Raw genomic sequence first — 25,078 nt, 5'->3', positions numbered from 1 at the left:
AATCTATTTAACACACTGCAGTAAGAGCCTGTTCATTGATGTGATGCAGACCCTTTGACTTGTTCTTAAATTCAGGTAGTTTCTCTCGTGAAGTTGACACACGTTTGTTGAATTTTATGTTCACTGGCTAACAAAGTTATTGCTTTGAATGTATATTGCTGATTTGGGCTTTCTTTGATCTTAGTTTAGACTGACACTTCATTGCTGGATCAAAATGGAAAAACAAATCAGTCACTTATTTCTTTCCAAGAAATTTGGAGCATTTTGCACAATGTTATGTGTCAGTACACATTCTAACAAGCTCCTTTTTGTTAGATGGTATGAATTTTTGGCACAAGTTTTGTGCACATAATTTCCTCTCGGTAAATTGGTTATGTATAATTTTCCCTAAGCATTCTTTGTCAGTTGCTACAGTTCCAGCAATTGATTGAATACTCTACTGATAGTCAGATAAAATGGTATTACCTGCTTTTTGATGTTGAAGGAGATACTGAACACGAGTTCTGTTAAATGCCTTCTGAGCCACATTTGAAACCCTTCAATCATATAAAGGATAGTCTTTGGCATACACTTCTTTTAGTAAGATAGTTTTTAGTGACAATTTTTTCCAAGTTTCATATGGAACTAATGACAATTCATTTATCTTGTATTACACATTTCTATGGCAAAAGAAAACAACAGCTTTTACACAGAAGTCACAAAGATTGGTATAGCCACCACACACAATTTCACTGGGAAGGCATTAAGCTTCAGCTCTTGTTTTTTTTTTTTTGGCACATGTACTCTCTGACAGCCACATCTTGTGTAGATTATATCCTTCCTGGATGGGCACCCAGTAATGTATCATTAGGACACTTTTGAGAAACAAGTCTATTGCAGACATGGATAACTTTGTCGGTAGTTTATTTTTGGCATTTCATTTATAGATAAATCTGCCAATGGACAAACCTTGACTTTGACAAATAACTTCATGAAATAGTACTTGAAAGCAACCTGACAAATGACCTTCAGGCTTAAGAATTGCAGTTGAAACACTTCAAATTGACAGATAGCTATTAACTGAAATAGCAGCCTGGCTTCAATTTTGATGACTGGCCTAACAAAAGCTAAGCAGATCTAGCTGCTCCTAGAGTAGTTTCTAATCAGGGTGCAGCTAGTAATATATATTCATACAATCTTAATTGGTAATAACAAATGCCAAAATGTTTTACATTTACACTTATATACTTTGTTTAGACACAATATTAGGCAGGTACTACTTTTGTCAAACTTCTAATTAGTTAATCTTGTCATGTTAGAATGCTTGACATTAATTACCATGCTACAATGGTGCACACACAATACTCACTGTGACATGGGGCCAGTGCAGTTAATGCAAGTGTGAAATAAATATATATTGCAAACTCTAAGCCTTTATAAGACACTTGTCAAATGTCAAACATCATTTGCCACTAATCTGTAATGTTCAGCTGAGGGTCAACCCATGACACTAAAGATTACCTCAGTAGGCAAAGACTTGTAGCTCAGTCTCTGCCTGGACTCAGTGGGCTCAAAACTTGAACTTGGACTCTTATTCTTAGTGCTAGTGGTATGTGTCAGTAAATTTTGCCTACTGTTGACCAGTGCAGGGTAAAAATATTTCATTGGATAAGGTATTGTGAACCCCTTACAGATGCCACAACAGAGGTATTCAATGTTCCTGTGTTGACTGTTCCAGATTTCTGTTTTGGACTGAAATGAGCGCTTTAGTAGAAAAAGGAGAGGCCGGCAGTATCAGGAGGGCAGACCTCGCCGGAGGCGGCCGGACGGTTCTCGTTCAGTCGGGTCTGGGGTCGCTGAGTGGCCTGGCCTTGGACACAGTTCGGCGCACCGTCTACTGGGCGGACGCCTCCTTCCAGGTCGTAGAATCGGCGACGTACGATGGCGAAGAGAGGACGGCAGTATTCACGTCGGAGGTGAGATTCGGACCTGTTTCTCCAGACACTGGACACTTCTCAAAGTAGTGCCGAGTGTTAAGCACATAAGGGACTGGCAGTAACAGGACAGTACAGCTCGATAGTATTATACAGAGAGTTCCACGTTACCCAGGTTAATGTGGACTAGTCCAAATGGTTAATAAAAAACAGACAATTCATTATAAGTTTCTTCTAGAATCTGTGTGTGAAAATGGAAAATTAACTAGCACTCTTTTACATGGTACATTTCAAAGCCCACTACCAAACTTGTTGCTTGTTGGAAACTTAAAATGTATTCACAATATACACCTAAAGTATTTTACGTCATTGCCTTCAACTCGCTTGTGGAGACTAAATTGTCAAAAACTTAGTGTTTACATGTTCTTTTTGCTGGAACAGCAAATATCTAGCACAAAGATAATGTTCAGGTTGTGTGTGTGTGTGTGTGTGTGTGTGTGTGTGTGTGTGTGTGTGTGTGTGTGTGTGTGTGTGTGTGTGTGTGTGTCCAAACCTTTTATTGTAGGCTATGAGAATGTAAAGCTACCTTTCTACTCTTTTTTGGTAAAGAGATGTCGGCATTGTCTTTCTTTGTGTCAGCTGAAGGGAGAACTCAATGTTTAATGTGGCGGAGCTTGTGCTGTTGCCCATCCCAGCTAAAAAGTGACACTTCAGCTCTAATTTAAAACACAGCATATAAGCACTATGCATTAAGACATGCCACACACGGTTATCATTCAAATGACACGTGCACGGAATTCTTGCTTCTCAGGTACTACCATTAACCTTAATTGACACTATTTGCTCAAATCAAATATCCACATTGTCAGAACTGGGCCTGATTAGCTGGTTGCCGAAGAACTCTTCCTAGTAGATTGTGTATAATTACACACTCAGTTGCCATTACGTGGCAGGTGAGAGATCTGAGAAGTTTTGTTTAAATGACAATCTGAAACAGTGCTCATTCAATAACCATCATAGGTGCTATTCCCAAAAACCTGTGTATCCACATGACTAGCTGCTGCCGTGGACACAGGACCTGGGTTCAGCTCCTGGTACCTTTGAGGTACAGATGTCTGCAACGAGGTCACTCGGCCTTCAGGCCAGATAAGCTGTTAATGCTGCAGCAGCAGTAACATAACTGATTCGTCTGATAGTGACTGGAGGATTAACATGCTGATTACATATCCTGGTCATAGATGCTTTCTTGTTCTGCATTACAGGCAGTAGTCACAGAACAGGCTTAAGGCCTGATCCCTGCGTGGTGGTACTGTTAAAGTACTTACAACACACTTCAGCTACGTGAAATCTTAAATTTCCTAATTCCGTTACTGAAGCATATGCATTCTCCGCTTTTTCAACCCTTCTGTATTTCACAGGTAAAGAGACCCAAAAGACTGGTGCTGTTTGAGGACAAGCTGTACTGGTTGCCAGAGCATTCGGGCTTTCTGATGCAATGCAAGCTGTTCACAAAGGGACAGAGGTGTCGGAGCATCCATATAAATGTCTACGACGGAGACTACCTGACCATAATGCAAGAGTCACGCCAGAGAGCTGGTGAGTACTATGGTGTGTACATGTAGATGTCTGGGACAGGACCTTGGGATATGGAAGAAGTTGGTGTATCTTAATGATGCAAATTGCAGACATAATGTTTACTGTATAAACAATACTGTTTAATGCTATTAACAATGGGGTAAGCTTATGTTGCTACTCACCACATTGAGAAGGTAGTAATAGACAGGTACAGTGAAAAATAAAGTTGGAGATATATGCATTCTGTGAGTAGCAATTATTTTGAAAGTATTTTCATTCCTGACTTGCTATTTGATTCTGTGCAATACTATGTGCTTGTGCCAGATAAATCTAGCAAAGTGAACTACAAAGCAAGCTTTGTATCCTCAAATAGGTTTGGTTTACATTGTTAGTAGCTAAATATCAGGTACCCCAAAATTTTACTTGAAAGGCTTTCACACTATATTCACCAACAGACAGTGTTAATGTACTTCCACTTCAGTGCATCGGAGGTTAAAGTACTGACTTTAACAAAAGTGTGCAGCAGGAGTGCTTGCTAAGGTAACATCTTGTGTAATTTTCACTCATTCTTATTACTCGACACACTCCCTAATGTCACAGGTTTCATGGAAGTTGATTAGCTACAATAGAACCTAAGCCATAATCATGTACTTCCATTTTTAGCAGTTTATTAAACACCCAACTCAATGCAGCTAAAAAATTTGTTAGGAAGAAAGTCAGTGTAGATAGTTTGTCAGTACTACTGAGTCCATGTTTGAAACAGTTTCAACAATGCAATGTGGACTTCCCTTATGCACTTCTCACACAGCCCAACACTTAATGCATGCAGCACTCTCGTATTGTACAAAGTAGTACAAGGCAAAGGGGGCAGATTGTGGCTGTTGTGGCCATAACCAATACTGCCCCACATGCTGCTGAGTTGAAGGTTGTACTGCTGTCACGTGGCCCGTGACACTTCAAAAGAGTGGTATATTCAGCACATCTGTATTGGATTCTCACAAAAGTGCTTTTTCACGGACTTCACTATCCGGGGGTAAGATGAATTTCACTGCACCATGTGATGAGTATGAGAGTCATGGTGGGTACTAGTAACAAATTTAATTCCTCAACTCGTGTAACTTTGTAAAATTGATTTGGGCGTTTCTGAAAACGGTAAAATTTCTACACGCATCATGACGACGTGCATTATGTCACAGTGACATGACATGTTGAGAGAAGCTGCCACTTATCAAATATACAGGCCAGATCTTGCAAAAGTGCAGGTTGGCGCAACTGAGGAATGTGCAGTGAAAACTAGGAAAGCAAGCCCTGCACAGGTTAGTATCACCAACGCAAAAAACTTTACATCAAGAAAACACAGTTATAGAACTTAGTACTTTACAGAGCAACACATAAGATAAAATGTACAGGTTCCACATAGCACTGAACATTGACTGGACAACAGTAATACAGGTTACAGAAAAGGCCGAGCAATCATTTGTGAGCACTCAAGTAATACTGTTTCTTTAGTGGTTCACCAAAGTGCACCAGGGGGCCGACCCATTGGGCTTCTAACTGGCCTGTGAACTGTATGGATGTGTTTTCTGAATTAGTGTCATGGGTGAAGAAACATCTTCAGTACTAGGTGTCTGTTTAAGATGGGCTGTGAAATTTACAGCCACAGAATTTCCGTATATAACATGCTTCTGTATCTGGGATATAGACCATACTGTATATTCCAGTGCAAGAGTTTGTAACAGGTTGCTGGTAGATATTAGGAGGAACTGAAGATTCAGAAACAGTCTTGCTGACACCTGGTTTATTGTAATACTTAAGACATGGTTACATTCTGTAACTGCAGTGTTTATGTGAAGATGGTGTGACTTGGAGAGCTATTACCTCTAACCCAATACTGTTTAGAGGATGTCAAACTACATGTTTCAGCGATCTAGTTTCCAAACTTTTTTGGCTACCAATTTCAGCAATTTACTACAGTGATTTAACTGAAATTGATAGCCAAATAAAATAAGTTTGGAAACTGGACAGCTGAAAGGTGTTGGACGTTGTGTATCGAACAGCAGTCTTGCAACCACATCTGAAAAAATGGACAGTCTGTTTGGAGGGTTAGACAGAAACTCATTAATAAGTGGCAACAGTGGCTTCTTGAAAGTAGTTGTTCTGTCTCCTGATACACTCGAGCAAATATAAATTTTAGAAGCAGTTTTCATTATTTGACTGGGTTAGTACTAATTATTGCATCTTGACTACAACAGAAATATTTGAGTGGTGATATAAAATACAGCTGTTCCTCCTTTGTGTTGTTGTTGTGGTCTTCAGTCCTGAGACTGGTTTGATGCAGCTCTCCATGCTACTCTATCCTGTGCAAGCTTTTTCATCTCCCAGTACCTACTGCAACCTACATCCTTCTGAATCTGCTTAGTGTATTCATCTCTTGGTCTCCCCCTACGATTTTTACCCTCCACGCTGCCCTCCAATACTAAATTGGTGATCCCTTGATGCCTCAGAACATGTCCTACCAACTGATCCCTTCTTACCGATCCCTTCTTCTGGTCAAGTTGCACCACAAACTTCTCTTCTCCCCAATCCTATTCAATACCTCCTCATTAGTTATGTGATCTACCCATCTAATCTTCAGCATTCTTCTGTAGCACCACATTTCGAAAGCTTCTATTCTCTTCTTGTCCAAACTATTTATCGTCCATGTTTCACTTCCATACATGGCTACACTCCATACAAATACTTTCAGAAACGACTTCCTGACATTTAAATCTATACTCGATGTTAAATTTTTCTTCTTCAGAAACGCTTTCCTTGCCATTGCCAGCCTACATTTTATATCCTCTCTACTTCGACCATCATCAGTTATTTTGCTCCCCAAATAGCAAAACTCCTTTACTACTTTAAGTGCCTCATTTCCTAATCTAATTCCCTCAGCATCACCCGATTTAATTTGACTACATTCCATTATCCTTGTTTTGCTTTTGTTGATGTTCATCTTATATCTTCCTTCCAAGACACTGTCCATTCCATTCAACTGCTTTTCCAAGTCCTTTGCTGTCTCTGACAGAATTACAATGTCATCGGCGAACCTCAAAGTTTTTATTTCTTCTCCATGAATTTTAATACCTACTCCGAATTTTTCTTTTGTTTCCTTTACTGCTTGCTCAATTTATTTATTTTTATTTAGCGTATGGCTAATACAGACATATCATGACATTACATATATATATATATGAATATAATGGAAGGAAACATTCCACGTGGGAAAAATTATATATAAAAACAAAGATGAGGTGACTTACCGAACAAAAACGCTGGCAGGTCGATAGACACACAAACATACACACAAAATTCAAGCTTTCGCAACAAATTGTTGCCTCATCAGGAAAGAGGGAAGGAGAGGGGAAGACGAAAGGAAGTGGGTTTTAAAGGAGAGGGTAAGGAGTCATTCCAATCCCGGGAGCGGAAAGACTTACCTTAGGGGGAAAAAAGGACAGGTATACACTCGCACACACGCACATATCCATCCATCCACACATACAGACACAAGCAGACATATTTCAAAATATGTCTGCTTGTGTCTGTATGTGTGGATGGATATGTGCGTGTGTGCGAGTGTATACCTGTCCTTTTTTCCCCCTAAGGTAAGTCTTTCCGCTCCCGGGATTGGAATGACTCCTTACCCTCTCCTTTAAAACCCACTTCCTTTCGTCTTCCCCTCTCCTTCCCTCTTTCCTGATGAGGCAACAATTTGTTGCGAAAGCTTGAATTTTGTGTGTATGTTTGTGTTTGTGTGTCTATCGACCTGCCAGCGTTTTTGTTCGGTAAGTCACCTCATCTTTGTTTTCATATATATATATGTACATATTGGCACACAAGAAACTTAAGTTTGTTTTTACAACTGAATATCCAGTCCTTCAATCCAGCGCACTGCATCTGGAGTTGCTAGCAGGAAGTCCTCTTTGGCGCCGTGATAGGCTCGAATCCTGCATTCACTGACGATGTGGTGAACAGTCTGGTATGGAGCCCCGCAGTCACAAGCTGGATCAGGCAGCTTGTTCCACTTAAAGAGAGCATCCCTGCATCGCCCATGGCTGGTACGGATTCTGTTGAGAGTAGACCACGTCTTGCGTGGTAAGTCGAATCCACTTGGAAGTTTAGCACCTGAGAAGATGTTATGCAGGTGCACATCTGTCACTGCTTGCTCAATATACAGATTGAACAACATCGGGGAGAGGCTACAACCCTGTCTTACTCCCTTCCCAACCACTGCTTCCCTTTCATGTCCCTCGACTCTTATAACTGCCATCTGGTTTCTGTACAAATTGTAAATAGCCTTTCGCTCCCTGTATTTTACCTCTGCCACCTTTAGAATTTGAAAGAGAGTATTCCAGTCAACATTGTCAAAAGCTTTCTGTAAGTCTACAAATGCTAGAAACGTACGTTTGCCTTTCCTTAATCTTTCTTCTAAGATAAGTCGTAAGGTCAGTATTGCCTCACGTGTTCCAGTGTTTCTACGGAATCCAAACTGATCTTCCCCGAGGTTGGCTTCTACTAGTTTTTCCATTCGTCTGTAAAGAATTCGTGTTAGTATTTTGCAGCTGTGACTTATTAAGCTGATAGTTCGGTAATTTTCACATCTGTCAACACCTGCTTTCTTTGGGATTGGAATTATTATATTCTTCGTGAAGTCTGAGGGTATTTCGCCTGTTTCATACATCTTGCTCACCAGATGGTAGAGTTTTGTCAGGACTGGCTCTCCCACGGCCGTCAGTAGTTCCAATGGAATATTGTCTACTGCGGGGGCCTTGTTTCGACTCAGGTCTTTCAGTGCTCTGTCAAACTCTTCACGCAGTATCATATCTCCCATTTCATCTTCATCTACATCCTCTTCCATTTCCATAATATTGTCCTCAAGTACATCGCCCTTGTATAGACCCTCTATATACTCCTTCCACCTTTCTGCTTTCCCTTCTTTGCTTAGAACTGGGTTTCCATCTGAGCTCTTGATATTCATACAAGTCGTTCTCTTATCTCCAAAGGTCTCTTTAATTTTCCTGTAGGCGGTATCTATCTTACCCCTAGTGAGATAGGCCTCTACATCCTTACATTTGTCCTCTAGCCATCCCTGCTTAGCCATTTTGCACTTCCTGTCGATCTCATTTTTGAGATGTTTGTATTCCTTTTTGCCTGTTTCACTTACTGCATTTTTATATTTTCTCCTTTCATCAATTAAATTCAATATTTCTTCTGTTACCCAAGGATTTCTACTAGCCCTCATCTTTTTACCTACTTTCATCCTCTGCTGCCTTCACTACTTCATCCCTCAAAGCTACCCATTCTTCTTCTACTGTATTTATTTCCCCCATTCCTGTCAATTGCTCCCTTATGCTCTCCCTGAATCTCTGTACAACCTCTGGTTCTTTTAGTTTATCCAGGTCCCATCTCCTTAAATTCCCACCTTTTTGCAGTTTCTTCAGTTTTAATCTACAGGTCATAACCAATAGATTGTGGTCAGTCCACATCTGCCCCTGGAAATGTCTTACAATTTAAAACCTGGTTCCTAAATCTCTTACCATTATATAATCTATCTGATAACTTTTAGTATCTCCAGGGTTCTTCCATGTATACAACCTTCTTTCATGATTCTTAAACCAAGTGTTAGTTATGATTATGTTGTGGTCTGTGCAAAATTCGACCAGGCGGCTTCCTCTTTCATTTCTGTCCCCCAATCCATATTCACCTACTATGTTTCCTTCTCTCCCTTTTCCTACACTCGAATTCCAGTCACCCATGACTATTAAATTTTCGTCTCCCTTCACAATCTGAATAATTTCTTTTATTTCATCATACATTTCTTCAATTTCTTCATCATCTGCAGAGCTAGTTGGCATATAAACTTGTACTACTGTAGTAGGCGTGGGCTTCGTATCTATCTTGGCCACAATAATGCGTTCACTATGCTGTTTGTAGTAGCTTACGCGAATTCCTATTTTCCTATTCATTATTAAACCTACTCCTGCATTACCCCTATTTGATTTTGTTTATAACCCTGTAGTCACCTGACCAGAAGTCTTGTTCCTCCTGCCACCAAACTTCACTAATTCCCACTATATCTAACTTCAACCTATCCATTTCCCTTTTTAAATTTTCTAACCTACCTGCCCGATTAAGGGATCTGACATTCCACGCCCCGATCCGTAGAACGCCAGTTTTCTTTCTCCTGATAACGACATCCTCTTGAATAGTCTCCGCCCGGAGATCCGAATGGGGGACTATTTTACCTCCGGAATATTTTACCCAAGAGGACGCCATCATCATGTAATCATACAGTAAAGCTGCATGCCCTCGGGAAAAATTACGGCTGTAGTTTCCCCTTGCTTTCAGCCGTTCGCAGTACCAGCACAGCAAGGCCGTTTTGGTTAATGTTACAAGGCCAGATCAGTCAATCATCCAGACTGTTGCCCTTGCAACTACTGAAAAGGCTGCTGCCCCTCTTCAGGAACCACACGTTTGTCTGGCCTCTCAACAGATACCCCCCCGTTGTGGTTGCACCTACGGTACGGCTATCTGTATCGCTGAGGCACGCAAGCCTCCCCACCAACGGCAAGGTCCTCCTTATGTTCCATATTTTAAGATACACAGAAGGAACAATAGCCTTTCTATAATTTTGTAAATGTTGTTTTTGTTTCATGTGTTCACCATCCTTGGATCTATAGCATAAAAAGTACAGGGTAACAAACTATATGGAAAAAAAGGTGAAGTGCAAACTATGGTTGTGTGTGTGTGTGTGTGTGTGTGTGTGTGTGTGTGTGTGTGCGTGCACACATTTCATTCAACATGTAAACATCACTACAGATACTTGGATTTAGGTCTACCAACGTAGATGGTGATGTGAAGACAGTCGTTCTGCATGACCCACTGAAGTCAGAACACCAATGCTGCCGATGACCTCCTGAATAGCTGTATTCTGCTCAGCAATGGTTTTGGTGTTCAACCTGTCTCCAGCATAGCTCTGTAAAACAAGTCACATGTGTTTAGATCCACAGAGTATAAAGGCCCATGCCAATGGCCTCTTGGTCCCCCACCCCCTTCACCAAGCCAGAATGGTGTCCCCAAGTGCTCCTCCAGGACATCACTCGTGAACTCACATCTTGTTGAAGTCAGGGTCACTTTGGATAATGGGATGAAATCATCCCAAACCTTCATGTACCTTTCAGTAGCCACAGTGCCATCAAGGAATAGTGCACTTATTATTCTGTGGCTTGGCATTGCACACCACACCCATTCAGGATGAAGAAACTTGTCAGTAATGAAATGCAGATTCAGTACCCCCAAATCCATGCAGATGGTGGGATTCATCACTAAACTGTATTAACATTTAAATTGTGTTGGTGAATTCAGTGGACAATAGTGTTAGTGAAATAAAACTGCTGTTCCAAGGCCATGGGGCTTAATGACTAGTACATATGAATTTTGTATGGGAAGAGATGCAGGTCTTCAACAATAATTTCTTGCAATGTCTCCCGATTCCCACCTCTTGTAAAGCTCATCTAATTTCCTGGGGCTGATTAACACAGCATGTCTTCTTGGTCTTTACAGGCATTTTAACCCTTTCTTCAGATGTCCGACATTGCCAACACCGTTGTCACGAACACCCCCTGTTCTCTAACTTGTGACTCAAATTCTTGATAGCATACTTGGACCGGTTGTCTTCGGCTTGAACTCGGGTGCAAACTTCCTTCGAGCTGTAGTTTGGCTGTTACTGCTCGCATAGTAGGCCTTAAAGTGCTATACACAAGGCCTGCCGTACTGTGACCTTTTCACGTGCAAATGGCTGACAACACTTGCACGGGTGCATAATAATTCCCATCATGTCCTGCGGCCAAATGTGCAGTTTGAATGTCTGACACAAACTGTTTAGAAGTTACAAAGATTTTATTTTGTATAGTTTAATTGCCATTCTGTAAATCTAAAATATGTAATGTGCCAATACAAAAATAGAAATAACTGCCATTGTGACTTACAGGTGTAAACCCCTGTGAGCATCACCGCTGCTCCCACATGTGCGCAATAACTCCTCGAGGGGCCAAGTGCTTGTGTGCCGATGGGCAGATCGTAGGTGAAAACATCCACTGCAAGAATGAGGTAAGGTTTCTGCAGCAGGCTCTCTCGAAACACAGTAGTGTCGAGCAATTGGGACTGATGTTTGACAGCACATTGATAATAACTACAGTGCTGAAATAATACATGGAGACAGACCTGCTAGTCCACTATGTAGAATGGTTGATATTGGCAGTACTAGATACAAGCAAAACACAACCATTGCTGGTTCTAGTGTGTCTGCCCTAGGATATATACCAGATTCCCTTCAGTTCTCAGGAACAATTTACTTTCAGCTCTTGATGTTGCCTGGCACTACTGCAAGTATTTAGCTTCTAAATATTTACCATCCTGCTGGTGCCTCGTCTCTTAAATTTATTAGCAGAAATGGGACATCACTGAGAACTTCAAATGCTTGCAGGGTGCGAAGGTCTCGGAGCCAAGATTCTTCCTCCCGGGAATTGTGGACGGTTTGAGAACAGCTACAGTTGCTGACCAGCCGAGCGGTGTGTCTGAGGGGACGAACACCACCTCTGTGGTGATAGCACTCGTGATCGTGCTCGTGGTGGTGTGCCTGGCAGCTGTTGTGTATTACATATACAAGAGGCAGCTGGTCACATTCAGGGACTTGGACTTCAGGTATGTAAAATGTTGGGAGCTTGCTAAACTGTGTGTGTGTGTGTGTGTGTGTGTGTGTGTGTGTGTGTGTGTGTGTGTGTGTGTGTGTGACTAGCAAAACTGTGCTGCTTAAATTTATCCCAGTCCAAACAATACATTGTGCTGTTGAAGTGCTTTTATGTAATTATGTAATCTTTCAAGGTCTTTGATTGCATAGTAGTGATATAAGCATATACGTGTTGCAAAATACACGGGTGGGTAAGGTTTGTTTGTCTTAATACAAAAGCAAGACCTAGACCTGTATTTCAGTCTTAGTGGAGTGCTATCGCCTTGGTAAATCTCAAATCTGTCGTCATCCCTGAGGAAGAGAGAATACGTTTTTCAGTCCAGCAGGCTTAAGTTTCTTCTTGACTTACTGTTTCACTGTAAGATGACCCAAAAGGCAAGATTTCCTCGTATATGGACTAAAAGTTGATTCCTTGGCAACTTTAGCCATTGACTTCTAATGGCATCAATGACTAGTTGCAATTTACACAGCTTGTTTACTTGAGCTCCCTCTGGAGGTAATTCAGTATCGACAAAATGAATGTTTTGTCTGATTGAGGGGAAACTTATCTAGATAGGCACTCCCTCACAGGTGATACGACAGAAGATTTGCCCAATATATCGGTAATATGGGGTCAGGATACACCCCGTTACTAAGTTCATGCCAAAAACTTTAATTCCACGGCAGTGGTGTTTATGGACTTTCCGTCTTCCTTACACATACAAATAAAATTAATCACTAAAGTAAGCAGCCAAATTTATAAATGTCCAAAATTGGTTTAAGGTTTAATCTAAATGGAATTTATGCAGTTAGTTTGGGCATGTTCCGACAGGGAATCATTTGTGACACTAGTTTGAATTGAGGTCTTTTGAAGTATGATGTGGTTTGGATGCAAACTTCTGATTGTGGAACAGAAGCCTCCTGCTTATAGTTGCAACAGGTAATTTGTCTTATCAATCACATGCTTCAGAATCCACTGCCATCCACGACGTTGCACAATAACTGACTTAGCTGAAAATAGTTACTGTTACTGTCACTGGAGAAGATACTTATCTTGGAATCCTCCAAAATACTTCTTAATCAGTTAACCTTAAAGACAAAAGGATTCGTTTGTAGAGTTCAGGGCAAATATCTACTGTACTGAGGTTAGTGTCAAAGCTTGGAATCATTAATGCTGGAGACACAAGATCGTGCTACTCCAATGATAAATGATTAGAAAATCCAACTGGCACTTCACGCACTTCTTTAGACACCATACATAAAGTGAAATTTTCTCAGTCTAAAATGTTACCTTAAATTAATGAAATGGGGGAAAATACATTCTGCTTACCTCGGAGACACACAGCTCCTTCTCGCTGAAGCCTGAAACAATCTGCTGCCCTCTGGTGGTTACATTATGGAACAAAACGGCTACCAAACCCAAGCCAGGAGCCCACAGTTGTTGCAGTGTGGAGGTTGCAGAAAAGTGATGCATTTGAGGCACAGCAAATTTAAAACTGGACCCACACAATTGTGGGCACTAGGGTGGAAAGGGTCACAGATACATGTTAAAACTTAATTTTGGGTTCAATAACTAAAAACTTAAACCTTTTACTTACAAACATGATGCAGACAAAGATAATTTATACCTCAAAGGAATTCTTTAATGTTCGAAGAACTTGTTTGATACCCTTACACAGTAGAACTTGAGCATCACGCATGATGATTTATTACTTCATTCACAACATACTTTCCAGACAGTATCTATATACTCCTGAATGTGCTTGCAGAACTACATAATTATGTTTACAAGTTTTGATGTTAACTTTTGTCTCTAGTTCTTGGGTAAAAGTGAAACTAACAAAAGCAATGTAATTACGACTTGGTTATAAACCATAAACGTTTTACGTGCCTAATGTAAAATATTTCACACATAAACTAGCTTTTAATCCTATTTGAAGCTAATTTATACATGGGCATCCAATTCCTTAAAGAATTAGGAGTGGTGGGTGAGGGTGGTGGGCAGTTTACTGATAAGACTTGAACAGTAAAGATTGCAACACTGACTCTTTGGGACACCACACTTCACCATTGATGGTACTTATTTTAATAAATAATCCTAGCTTATCTGTATCAAATTCGTGTAACCTGAAGCCTCTCTTGTATCACTCTAACATCCTGTTAAGGATACCTCTGATACTGTGTTCCCATTCATTAAGTAGCTAGAGAGAGATTAAAGAAACGTCAAATTTGTGTGTTGTGTGTGTGTGTGTGTGTGTGTGTGTGTGTGTGTGTGTGTGTGTGTGTGTGTGTGTGTGTGTGTCAGATTAGCAAGATAATTTTAAGTAGTCTGCACATGACCTGTCTTTCCTGAATCCTGCCTGGTACAAATCTCTTAAGTGAGCCTTTCTTTTATATTTTGTATGGATATAAATTTCTTCTGTTGACCTCATCCTAAACATGTATAAAAGCAGTTGGGAACTGAGATGACTTTAAACATAACTTAGTTAAAGGTAAATTTTTCATTCGAAAATTATCAGTTGGTGAAGGAACCTTTTTGGTTGATACACATCACTGTAATTCTTTTTCAGGATACGCTTCCAGAAATCTGGATTTACTGCTAGCAGGCAGCCTAAATCTTCAAAAAGTGCCAGAGCTTCTGGTTCTGCTGAACAAGAGTTTGTTAATCTAGTAGAGGAAGAATTCATCTCAAATGGTGCAGGTCAAGAGTGAATGTGTGATATTGCTATTTCAAAGTTAGTTGAAAAAATGTGCATTTAAGTTTCACATGATCTCTAAGTTTGTTTTCTGCTTAGTTAAAACCCTACAGACCTCTGTAAATGAGTATTTGTGAAAATATTGTAACAAAAGCAAAATAAAAAGTTTGCAATAAACAAAAGGGATAAAGATCTAAATTTATTTTCAATAAATACTTTCTTCCCAGTACGAAGACACGATTAATACATACTTCTGAGCTTTTTATTTTTTGGGAAAATAAAATATGAAAATTTGTCAGCTAGAACATTATTACATGAAATTCATAAATTGTCAATACTTGTATGGAAGACTGAAATTTTTTTATTACTTTGAAATTTTCTTCTACAACCCCATCCTAAATGTTCTAAAAATTTCATGACACATTAGTTGGGCATTGTATTTAAAGAATGCACAGAGTAGGCTATACTTGTCAGTACAAAATATAAAGTCTTTTAGGTCAAAAAATCATGGACACTTTAAATATTTAAAGTTGACAGCTAAGTCTAAGAAAATGTGCAAAACTGGTATTTCTGAATCAAAAAAATTACTTCACAACATAAGTGAGTGGGAAAACATTTCATAATTTTGTTCAAAGTATTTTATAAAAGATAAAGAATATTTATACCTGTTTTTCTTTTTATATTATTCACAAATCATAATTGTTTTGTCATAATTTTACTTACTTTCAATTAATTAAAATTGTATCTGCTTCTCAATGAACTTGTATATCTGAGCTTGCACACAAAGATGATCCAACAAGAGCAGTACTTTAAAATGAGAGCTGCACACTGAACTTTTGATTGCTGTTTGAGAGCATTAGCAGGACCATCAACAGCTTCACGCTGGGATTAAATATCGGTGCAAGATTGAGACCACCTCCTGCATCACATGGACTTTCCATGACCTGTTGCTGAAAATTTTAATTTCTTAGTGTACTGCTGTAATAATTTTGGTTATGAGGAGTAGAATTTTGAGAGACTAATTTTAAAATTCAGGTGGTTCTTTTCCACTGAGATGTTTCTTCTCTTATTGATCTTGTCATATATATTTTACCTTTCTAACTTCACCATTTTAGCAGAGATAACATCAGCCTAGTTAAAACTTTGCCTACTGCAGTCTTTGTATTCTAGGTAGGTAATATCCCAGAGCAACAGTTGCCCACAGTAAGAATCTGGGCATGCCCAAATACCTTATTTTAAGAGAATTTTGAATAAAATGTGAGGAAGAGGGTATGTACTTGTCTGCTACTTAGAGTAGCTACCCAGTGTTGTCAGTAGCTGTAGTAACTTTGGCTTCTCAGTATAGGTGGCTGTTGAGAATAGTATTTAGGTTTTGAAACAACAAATCTCATTTCATGCACATGACTGTCTTCAGGCTCTGCACAAAGTGCATCTACGTTACAATCCACAAAGGTTTGAAGATGTTGCTTGTATGAAACTTGTTTAAATTTCTTCCACTTTCCTTCTTACATTGTTTTCTTGTTTCTTACCTTTCCTGGATGTTTAAGGGGGAATATAGTAGGGGCTACAGCAGAAAAACTAACATTCAATGCATCAACTACTTCATACCTAGGAATATAAACATTTGCACTGTCATTTAGTTTTGTGTCCATTATTACATTTATGCAGACATCTTTCCAGGTTTTGTGTAGGCCGTCATAACTGTTGAAATAGTTGCTCTTGAAATATTCAGCAAGTTGGCTGTCATGGTTACTGATCCTCCAGCTAATCAGGTCTCCACAATCTGCCTTCTCTGGAACTCTGTTAGGTCTTTCATTGCACTTTGACCTCAGCCTCTGAACGCAAATACGAAGTCTGCACTACTCGTAAACAACCTGTGCTGATGACTAATCCGTACTGAACATGCACGGTCCAATGCAATATGTGCCTTACCTGCATTGTTGACCAAACACAACCATTCCATTACTACCACTGTTAAAATTATTTTGTCTATCCCTGTACATACCGTGGACACACAAAAATATGAACTTAAGAGCCAGCCTTAGCTCAGTGCAACTTTATTACTCAATCATTTATCTGATTATTTTGAATCTGATAGTACAATTAGCATGGAAACTGTAAATTTGCAAAAATATCTTTAACTGAAACAATCGTGCAGTATGGCTGCATGTTGAAGAGAGCTGAGACACATTTTGGTTTAAGGGCATATACAACTCAATTCTGCAATTTTTCAAGTAATTTCATTTTTGCTGAAACATAGAGGATTTTCTAGAGGTATTAGAGATGTGGAAGTAATGGTAATGGGTGACCTGAATCCACAGTTAGGCAAAGAAAGCCTAGGGAAGGAGATAATTGGCCCATATGGATATGGGAGGAAAAATCAGAGAAACTGGTGGATTTCTGTGAAAGAAATGGGATGTTTGTGGGCAACACGTCGTTCTGTAAAAAGAATAGCAAAAAGATGAGACATGGATGGGGTGATGGACAGGTGAAGTCATCGATTACTTTCTAGTGGAAAAGAAAAATCGGAGACAGTTGACAGATGTAACTGCACTCAAAGGAGAGGCATTTGATGGAGATAGTGGTGGTGATAGGTGAGATTCTATGAATTGAGACATAAAGGTAAAAAAGTGTGAAAAATAAAGGATGGCATGTTACAAGAAAAGTTTGAGTTACTTAAGCCCTAACACCAGAGCATGACAACATGGAAGAGGATTGGGGTAAGTTCAAAGAAGCGTTTTGTAAGCTCTGCTGAGAAGACATGAGGCAGTGTGTCCAGAAGAGTAAAGGAAAAAGACACCGTGGTGGAATGAGAGGGTGAAGCAGGCAGTAAAAGATAAGAAAGCCTGGCATTAATGGAACAGACCGAACAGCTGAAAGTAAAAGGAAATACCAGGATAGTAAAAGTGTAAGAAAATGATAGCAGAAAAATAAGAAAAGCTGGGAAAATTCACCTGAGGGTTGGAAAAGATCTTACTAGTGGTAAGACGATGATATATGGAGTTAGAGTATGAGGAAGGAAAAACTTGCAAAAGCTAAAAGAAGAAAGCGGAGAGCTATTAAGCAATGACTAAATGTGAAGACGGCAATGGAAAGGGAATAGACGTATGGCAGGGGTATGAAAGAGGATATAACGATGTTGGAAGTGGAACTAGCTCTGACAAAAATGAAAACAGTGAAGGCACCTGGGATAGATGAAATTACTGTGGAGATGAAAAGGCAGCTGGATCAGTTGGACTACAGTGACTATACAGACTAATAAGATGTATTTGGATCCAAAAATGTGTACTTGAAGAATGGGAAAGCAAATCACACACACACACACACACACACACACACACACACACACACACACACACACACACACACACACAAGTAGCAAAATAATGGAGAGGATACTGGAAAGAAGAGAGACGAAAAGTGGAAGGGCAGTTCGAAGAGGAGCAGTATGGCTTTCATGGTAGATCAGCAGTGGACTCCCAGTCTTTAGTATGAGACAGTTGATGGTAAGACATTGGGAGCTCACCCCCCCCCCCCCCCCCCCCCCCGGGGGGTGCACAACTCTTTTGTGGATACGTGGGTTGCGAGCACGAGACCTCGAGCTAATGTGGCCCTCCTTTCCGTGCTGCATACCTTCCTTTTCCGCATCCTTCCCTATCCCCCATCTTCGTACCCCCCCCCCTCCCCACACCTCTGGCTCTTTCCCCCCCTCGTCGGCCCCTCACGCCCCCCTCGGCCCCTCACGCCCCCCTCGGCCCCTCACGCCCCCCTCGGCCCCTCACGCCCCCCTCGGCCCCTCACGCCCCCCTCGGCCCCTCACGCCCCCCTCGGCCCCTCACGCCCCCCTCGGCCCCTCACGCCCCCCTCGGCCCCTCACGCCCCCCTCGGCCCCTCACGCCCCCCTCGGCCCCTCACGCCCCCCTCGGCCCCTCACGCCCCCCTCGGCCCCTCACGCCCCCCTCGGCCCCTCACGCCCCCCTCGGCCCCTCACGCCCCCCTCGGCCCCTCACGCCCCCCTCGGCCCCTCACGCCCCCCTCGGCCCCTCACGCCCCCCTCGGCCCCTCACGCCCCCCTCGGCCCCTCACGCCCCCCTCGGCCCCTCACGCCCCCCTCGGCCCCTCACGCCCCCCTCGGCCCCTCACGCCCCCCTCGGCCCCTCACGCCCCCCTCGGCCCCTCACGCCCCCCTCGGCCCCTCACGCCCCCCTCGGCCCCTCACGCCCCCCTCGGCCCCTCACGCCCCCCTCGGCCCCTCACGCCCCCCTCGGCCCCTCACGCCCCCCTCGGCCCCTCACGCCCCCCTCGGCCCCTCACGCCCCCCTCGGCCCCTCACGCCCCCCTCGGCCCCTCACGCCCCCCTCGGCCCCTCACGCCCCCCTCGGCCCCTCACGCCCCCCTCGGCCCCTCACGCCCCCCTCGGCCCCTCACGCCCCCCTCGGCCCCTCACGCCCCCCTCGGCCCCTCACGCCCCCCTCGGCCCCTCACGCCCCCCTCGGCCCCTCACGCCCCCCTCGGCCCCTCACGCCCCCCTCGGCCCCTCACGCCCCCCTCGGCCCCTCACGCCCCCCTCGGCCCCTCACGCCCCCCTCGGCCCCTCACGCCCCCCTCGGCCCCTCACGCCCCCCTCGGCCCCTCACGCCCCCCCCTCGGCCCCTCACGCCCCCCCCTCGGCCCCTCACGCCCCCCCTCGGCCCCTCACGCCCCCCCTCGGCCCCTCACGCCACCCCCTCGGCCCCTCACGCCACCCCCTCGGCCCCTCACGCCACCCCCTCGGCCCCTCACGCCCCCCCCCCCTCGGCCCCTCACGCCCCCCCCCCTCGGCCCCTCACGCCCCCCCCCCCCTCGGCCCCTCACGCCCCCCCCCCTCGGCCCCTCACGCCCCCCCCCCTCGGCCCCTCACGCCCCCCCCCCTCGGCCCCTCACGCCCCCCCCCTCGGCCCCTCACGCCCCCCCCCTCGGCCCCTCACGCCCCCCCCTCGGCCCCTCACGCCCCCCCCCCTCGGCCCCTCACGCCCCCCCCCCTCGGCCCCTCACGCCCCCCCCCCCCTCGGCCCCTCACGCGCCCCCCCCCCTCGGCCCCTCACGCGCCCCCCCCCCCTCGGCCCCTCACGCGCCCCCCCCCCCTCGGCCCCTCACGCCCCCCCCCCCTCGGCCCCTCACGCGCCCCCCTCGGCCCCTCACGCGCCCCCCTCGGCCCCTCACGCGCCCCCCTCGGCCCCTCACGCGCCCCCCTCGGCCCCTCACGCGCCCCCCTCGGCCCCTCACGCGCCCCCCTCGGCCCCTCACGCCCCCCCTCGGCCCCTCACGCCCCCCCCTCGGCCCCTCACGCCCCCCCCCCCCCCTCGGCCCCTCACGCGCCGCCCCCCCCCCCTCGGCCCCTCACGCGCCGCCCCCCCCCCTCGGCCCCTCACGCGCCGCCCCCCCCCCCTCGGCCCCTCACGCGCCGCCCCCCCCCCCTCGGCCCCTCACGCGCCGCCCCCCCCTCGGCCCCTCACGCGCCCCCCCCCCTTCGGCCCCTCACGCGCCTCCCCCCTTCGGCCCCTCACGCCCCCCCCTTCGGCCCCTCACGCCCCCCCCCCCGGCCCCTCACGCCCCCCCCCCCCCTCGGCCCCCCTCAGCCACCCCTCGGCCCTCCTCGGCCCCTCACGCCCCCTGCTCAGGGTAGACAGGTAGGACATGTACGTACCCCCTAGTGACGGCCAGGCCCAGGGAGGGGTGATTACCCGAGCTGTTACCTTCTGATAGTGCCGATTGGTCCCTCAGTCCGTTTCTCTGGAGGTGTGACCTGAGGTGTGAACAATAACCTAAGGCGGGAGTGCCCTCAGAGGGACCCCACAAGGGAGGGGCGCGCCATCGGAGATGCTGGCAATTGTGGGGGATACTTTTGCAATGGTTTTCTCATCTTCCACTATGTCTGTTCACAAGCGCAAGTTCACGGAGTCTCTGTCACAGACAGACTTCCATCGTTGCCACAGTTCCTCGTTGTTTCTCGGTCTGACGAAGGCACGACTTCTCCACGGTCAACCCTTTCATTATTCAGAAAGGTGTCGACGCAATTGCAGGTCCTGTAAAGTCTTGTTCCAGATTACGAAATGGCACCTTGTTGTTTGAAACAGTCAGTGCCCTCCAGCCACAAAAATTGTTGTGTACTTCACTGCTACACACCTTCCCTGCCCGGGTGGAAGTGCACCACACTTTAAATTCCTCACGTGGGGTCGTTTATACACGCTCCCTCGATGGATTGTCTGACAAGGAAATTCAACACTACCTATCAGACCAGGGCGTAACGGCTGTTCATAGTCATGAAAAGGGTTGACACAAACATCATTCCAACCCGTAAAGTCTTCATGACATTTTACAGAGTTCAACTCCCATCAAAAATCAAAGCTGGCTATGAGATAATTTCCATTCGCCCTTACATCCCAAACCCTAAGTGTTGCTATCGGAGTCAGCGGTTCAATCATACCAGCCAGTCCTGTTCCAATCCGGCCAAATGTGTTACGTGTGGCAAGAATGCCCACGAGGGTGCTTGTCCACCTCCATCCCCTCGTTGCATCAACTGTATGGGTGACCACGCTGCTTCCTCTAGAGATTGCCCCATTTTTAATGACGAAAAGCTCATTCAGGAAATCAGAGTGAAGGAAAAGGTGTCGACCTTTGCTGCTCGAAACTTATTCGCCAGTCGAAAGCCCACTGTGCCTAAGACAGGTAAATACAGCACTGTCCTTGCCTCTCCTCGGCCAACAAAGGAGGCGGCCACGCTGACTTGCGACCTCACCTTTAGTGACACGGTAGTCAGATCGGCCAGCGCAAAGATCGCCCGTTCAACCTCCCCACTTTCGCCTGCTCACTCTATGGCTCACCCTTCATCGGGTTCTGCTACATCTTGAGCCCAAAAGTCAGACACCAAGCCTTTGAAAAAAGAGCATACTCGTGAAGATTTTTTACGTACCCCAACTTCACAACCATCGCTTCCTTCTTCTTCTAAACATCATAATTCCAAGAAGGCTAATAAGAAACCCAGTTCCTCTCCTTCTCCGCCACGGCGTGTCTCATCTACAGCACCACCTGGCGGAAATCGCCCTCGGCCGTCTTCTGTGTCACCGAGGCGCACTGCTGGCAGCCGATCGACCGGCCGATCGCTGGTGGGAGGAGCTGCTCCTGAACAACCTATGGATCAGGATCTTCTGCCTTCGGCTGAATGCCATTCCAGGCTGTCGGTCGCAAGCTCTGAGCAGTCGTTGAGTTGACGGCAACCTTGGTCACATTCCTCCATTTTCTTTTCACCCTATGTTCATTATCCACTGGAATAGCAGCGGCATTTGAGCCAATCGGGATGAATTGTCGATCTTCTTACGATCCTACTTGCCAGTCATCTTCTGACTTCAGGAAACAAACCTGCGTCCCCACGACCGCTTTGTTTTTCCCCCATTTTCAGTCCATCCGATTTGATCTTCCCTCTGTTGAAGGCACTCCAGCACATGGAGGACTCATGATTCTTCTCCATAATACTCTCCATTATCACCCAATCCCCTTAAACACTTCCTTCCAAGCTGTCGCTGTCCGTCTTTCCCTTTCTGGATACACCTTCTCTCTTTGTACTGTATACCTTCCATCGTCCACACCAATGGCACGAGCTGATCTCCTTCATCTTCTTGGTCAGCTTCCACCCCCCTATTTGCTGGTTGGGGACTTCAATGCCCACCACCTGCTTTGGGGATCTCCACATCCTTGTCCACATGGCTCACTATTGATATACGTCTTCCACCAAGCGGATCTTGTTTGCCTCAACACTGGGGACCCTACATTTTTGTCTGCCTCCACGACAAATTTTCTCTCATTTAGCTCGGTGCTTCGAATGGTTCGCCCTTGATGATACACACCCGAGTGACCACTTTCCATGTGCGCTTAGACTGCAGCCTCAACTGCCATATATTCGCCTGTGGCGCTGGAAGTTTGCCCACACCGATTGGACACTTTTTTCGTCTCTAGCGACATTCGATGACCGTCACTTTCCTAGCGTCGACGATGAGGTCACACATATTACAGACGTTATTCTTACAGCTGTGGAACGTTCAGTACCACGCACTTCCGAATTGCCCCGGCGCCCCCCAGTTCCTTGATGGAACAAGGCATGCCGTGACGCAATACATGAGCGGTGACGTGCTCTTCGCGTTTTCCGCCACCATCCTACTTTGGCCAACTGTATCCGCTATAAGCAGTTCCGTGCGCGATGCTGTCGCGTCATCCGCGATAGCAAGAAGGCAAGCTGGGACTTCTTTACTAGCTCATTTAACACCTTCACTCCCTCCTCGGAAGTTTGGAGTCGGATTCGACGGTTATCAGGCGCGCCTATTTCTCCCCAGTCTCTGGGCTCACTGTCGTGCATGATACGTTAGGGGACCCCGTCGCAATTCCAAACTCATTGGGTAAACACTTTCCTGAGATTTCGAGCTCTTCAAATTACCCGCCAGCGTTTCTCTGGAAGAAACGTGCAGCGGAAGTGCAACCTCTTGCTTTCTCCTCTCAAAATCGCGAAAGCTATAATACTGTTTTCTCCATGCGGGAACACCAACATGCACTCTCTTCTTCTCGCTCCTCGGCCCCAGGACCGGATGGTATCCACGTCCAAATGCTGTTGCATTTATCAACCCATAGTCTGCGTTACCTCCTTCGCCTTTATAATCGAATTTGGACCGACAGTACTTTTCCCAGACGATGGTGGGAAGCTATCGTCGTTCCTGGTCCGAAACCTGGAAAGGACAAACATCTCCCCTCTAGCTATCGCCCCATTTCTTTCACGAGCAGTGTATGTAAGGTTTTGGATGTTGTTGTTGTTCTTGTTGTTGTTGTTGTGGTCTTCAGTCCTGAGACTGGTTTGATGCAGCTCTCCATGCTACTCTATCCTGTGCAAGCTTCTTCATCTCCCAGTACCTACTGCAACCTACATCCTTCTGAATCTGCTTAGTGTATTCATCTCTTGGTCTCCCTCTACAATTTTTACCCTCCACGCTGCCCTCCAATACTAAATTGGTGATCCCTTGATGCCTCAGAACATGTCCTACCAACCGATCCCTTCTTCTGGTCAAGTTGTGCCACAAACTTCTCTTCTCCCCAATCCTATTCAATACTTCCTCATTAGTTATGTGATCTACCCATCTAATCTTCAGCATTCTTCTGTAGCACCACATTTCAAAAGTTTCTATTCTCTTCTTGTCCAAACTATTTACTGTCCATGTTTCACTTCCATACATGGCTACACTCCATACAAATACTTTCAGAAATAACTTCCTGAAACTTAAACCTATACTCGATGTTAACAAATTTCTCTTCTTCAGAAACGCTTTCCTTGCCATTGCCAGTCTACATTTTATATCCTCTCTACTTCGTCCATCATCAGTTATTTTGCTCCCCAAATAGCAAAACTCCTTTACTACTTTAAGTGTCTCATTTCCTAATCTAATACCCTCAGCATCACCCGACTTAATTTGACTACATTCCATTATCCTCGTTTTGCTTTTGTTGATGTTCATCTTATATCCTCCCTTCAAGACACCATCCATTCCGTTCAACTGCTCTTCCAAGACCTTTGCTGTCTCTGCCAGAATTACAATGTCATCGGCGAACCACAAAGTTTGTATTTCTTCTCCATGGATTTTAATACCTACTCCAAATTTTTCTTTTGTTTCCTTTACTGCTTGCTCAATATTCAGATTGAATAACATCGGGGAGAGGCTACAACCCTGTCTTACTCCCTTCCCAACCACTGCTTCCCTTTCATGTCCCTCAACTCTTATAACTGCTATCTGGTTTCTGTACAAGTTGTAAATAGCCTTTCGCTCCCTGTATTTTACCCCTGCCACCTTCAGAATTTGAAAGAGAGTATTCCAGTCAACATTGTCAAAAGCTTTCTCTAAGTCTACAAATGCTAGAAACGTAGTTTTGCCTTTCCTTAATCTTTCTTCTAAGATAAGTCGTAAGGTCAGTATTGCCTCACGTGTTCCAGTATTTCTACGGAATCCAAACTGATCTTCCCCGAGGTCGGCTTCTACTAGTTTTTCCATTCGTCTGTAAAGAATTCGTGTTAGTACTTTGCAGCTGTGGCTTATTAAACTGTTAGTTCCAGG

General features: G+C 44.9%; 1 protein-coding gene across 1 annotated transcript in view; it reads left to right on the top strand.

Moving 5' to 3' along the window:
* Window positions 1-15,056, top strand: part of LOC126426655 (vitellogenin receptor-like) — a 155,988-nt gene extending 140,932 nt beyond the window's left edge. The window contains exons 39-43 of the mRNA XM_050088541.1: window positions 1,718-1,955; window positions 3,332-3,509; window positions 11,518-11,636; window positions 12,013-12,230; window positions 14,826-15,056. Coding sequence (XP_049944498.1) covers window positions 1,718-1,955; window positions 3,332-3,509; window positions 11,518-11,636; window positions 12,013-12,230; window positions 14,826-14,967 — 895 coding nt within the window. The 3' untranslated portion in view covers window positions 14,968-15,056. The remainder of the gene's footprint in view (window positions 1-1,717; window positions 1,956-3,331; window positions 3,510-11,517; window positions 11,637-12,012; window positions 12,231-14,825) is intronic.
* Window positions 15,057-25,078: the final 10,022 nt, after the last annotated feature.

The sequence above is a fragment of the Schistocerca serialis genome, chromosome 11 (genome assembly GCF_023864345.2).
Source record: "Schistocerca serialis cubense isolate TAMUIC-IGC-003099 chromosome 11, iqSchSeri2.2, whole genome shotgun sequence".
Lineage (NCBI taxonomy): Eukaryota > Metazoa > Arthropoda > Insecta > Orthoptera > Acrididae > Schistocerca > Schistocerca serialis.
The sequence above is the reverse complement of the archived record's forward strand: the minus strand, read 5'-3'. Positions and strand labels throughout refer to the sequence as shown.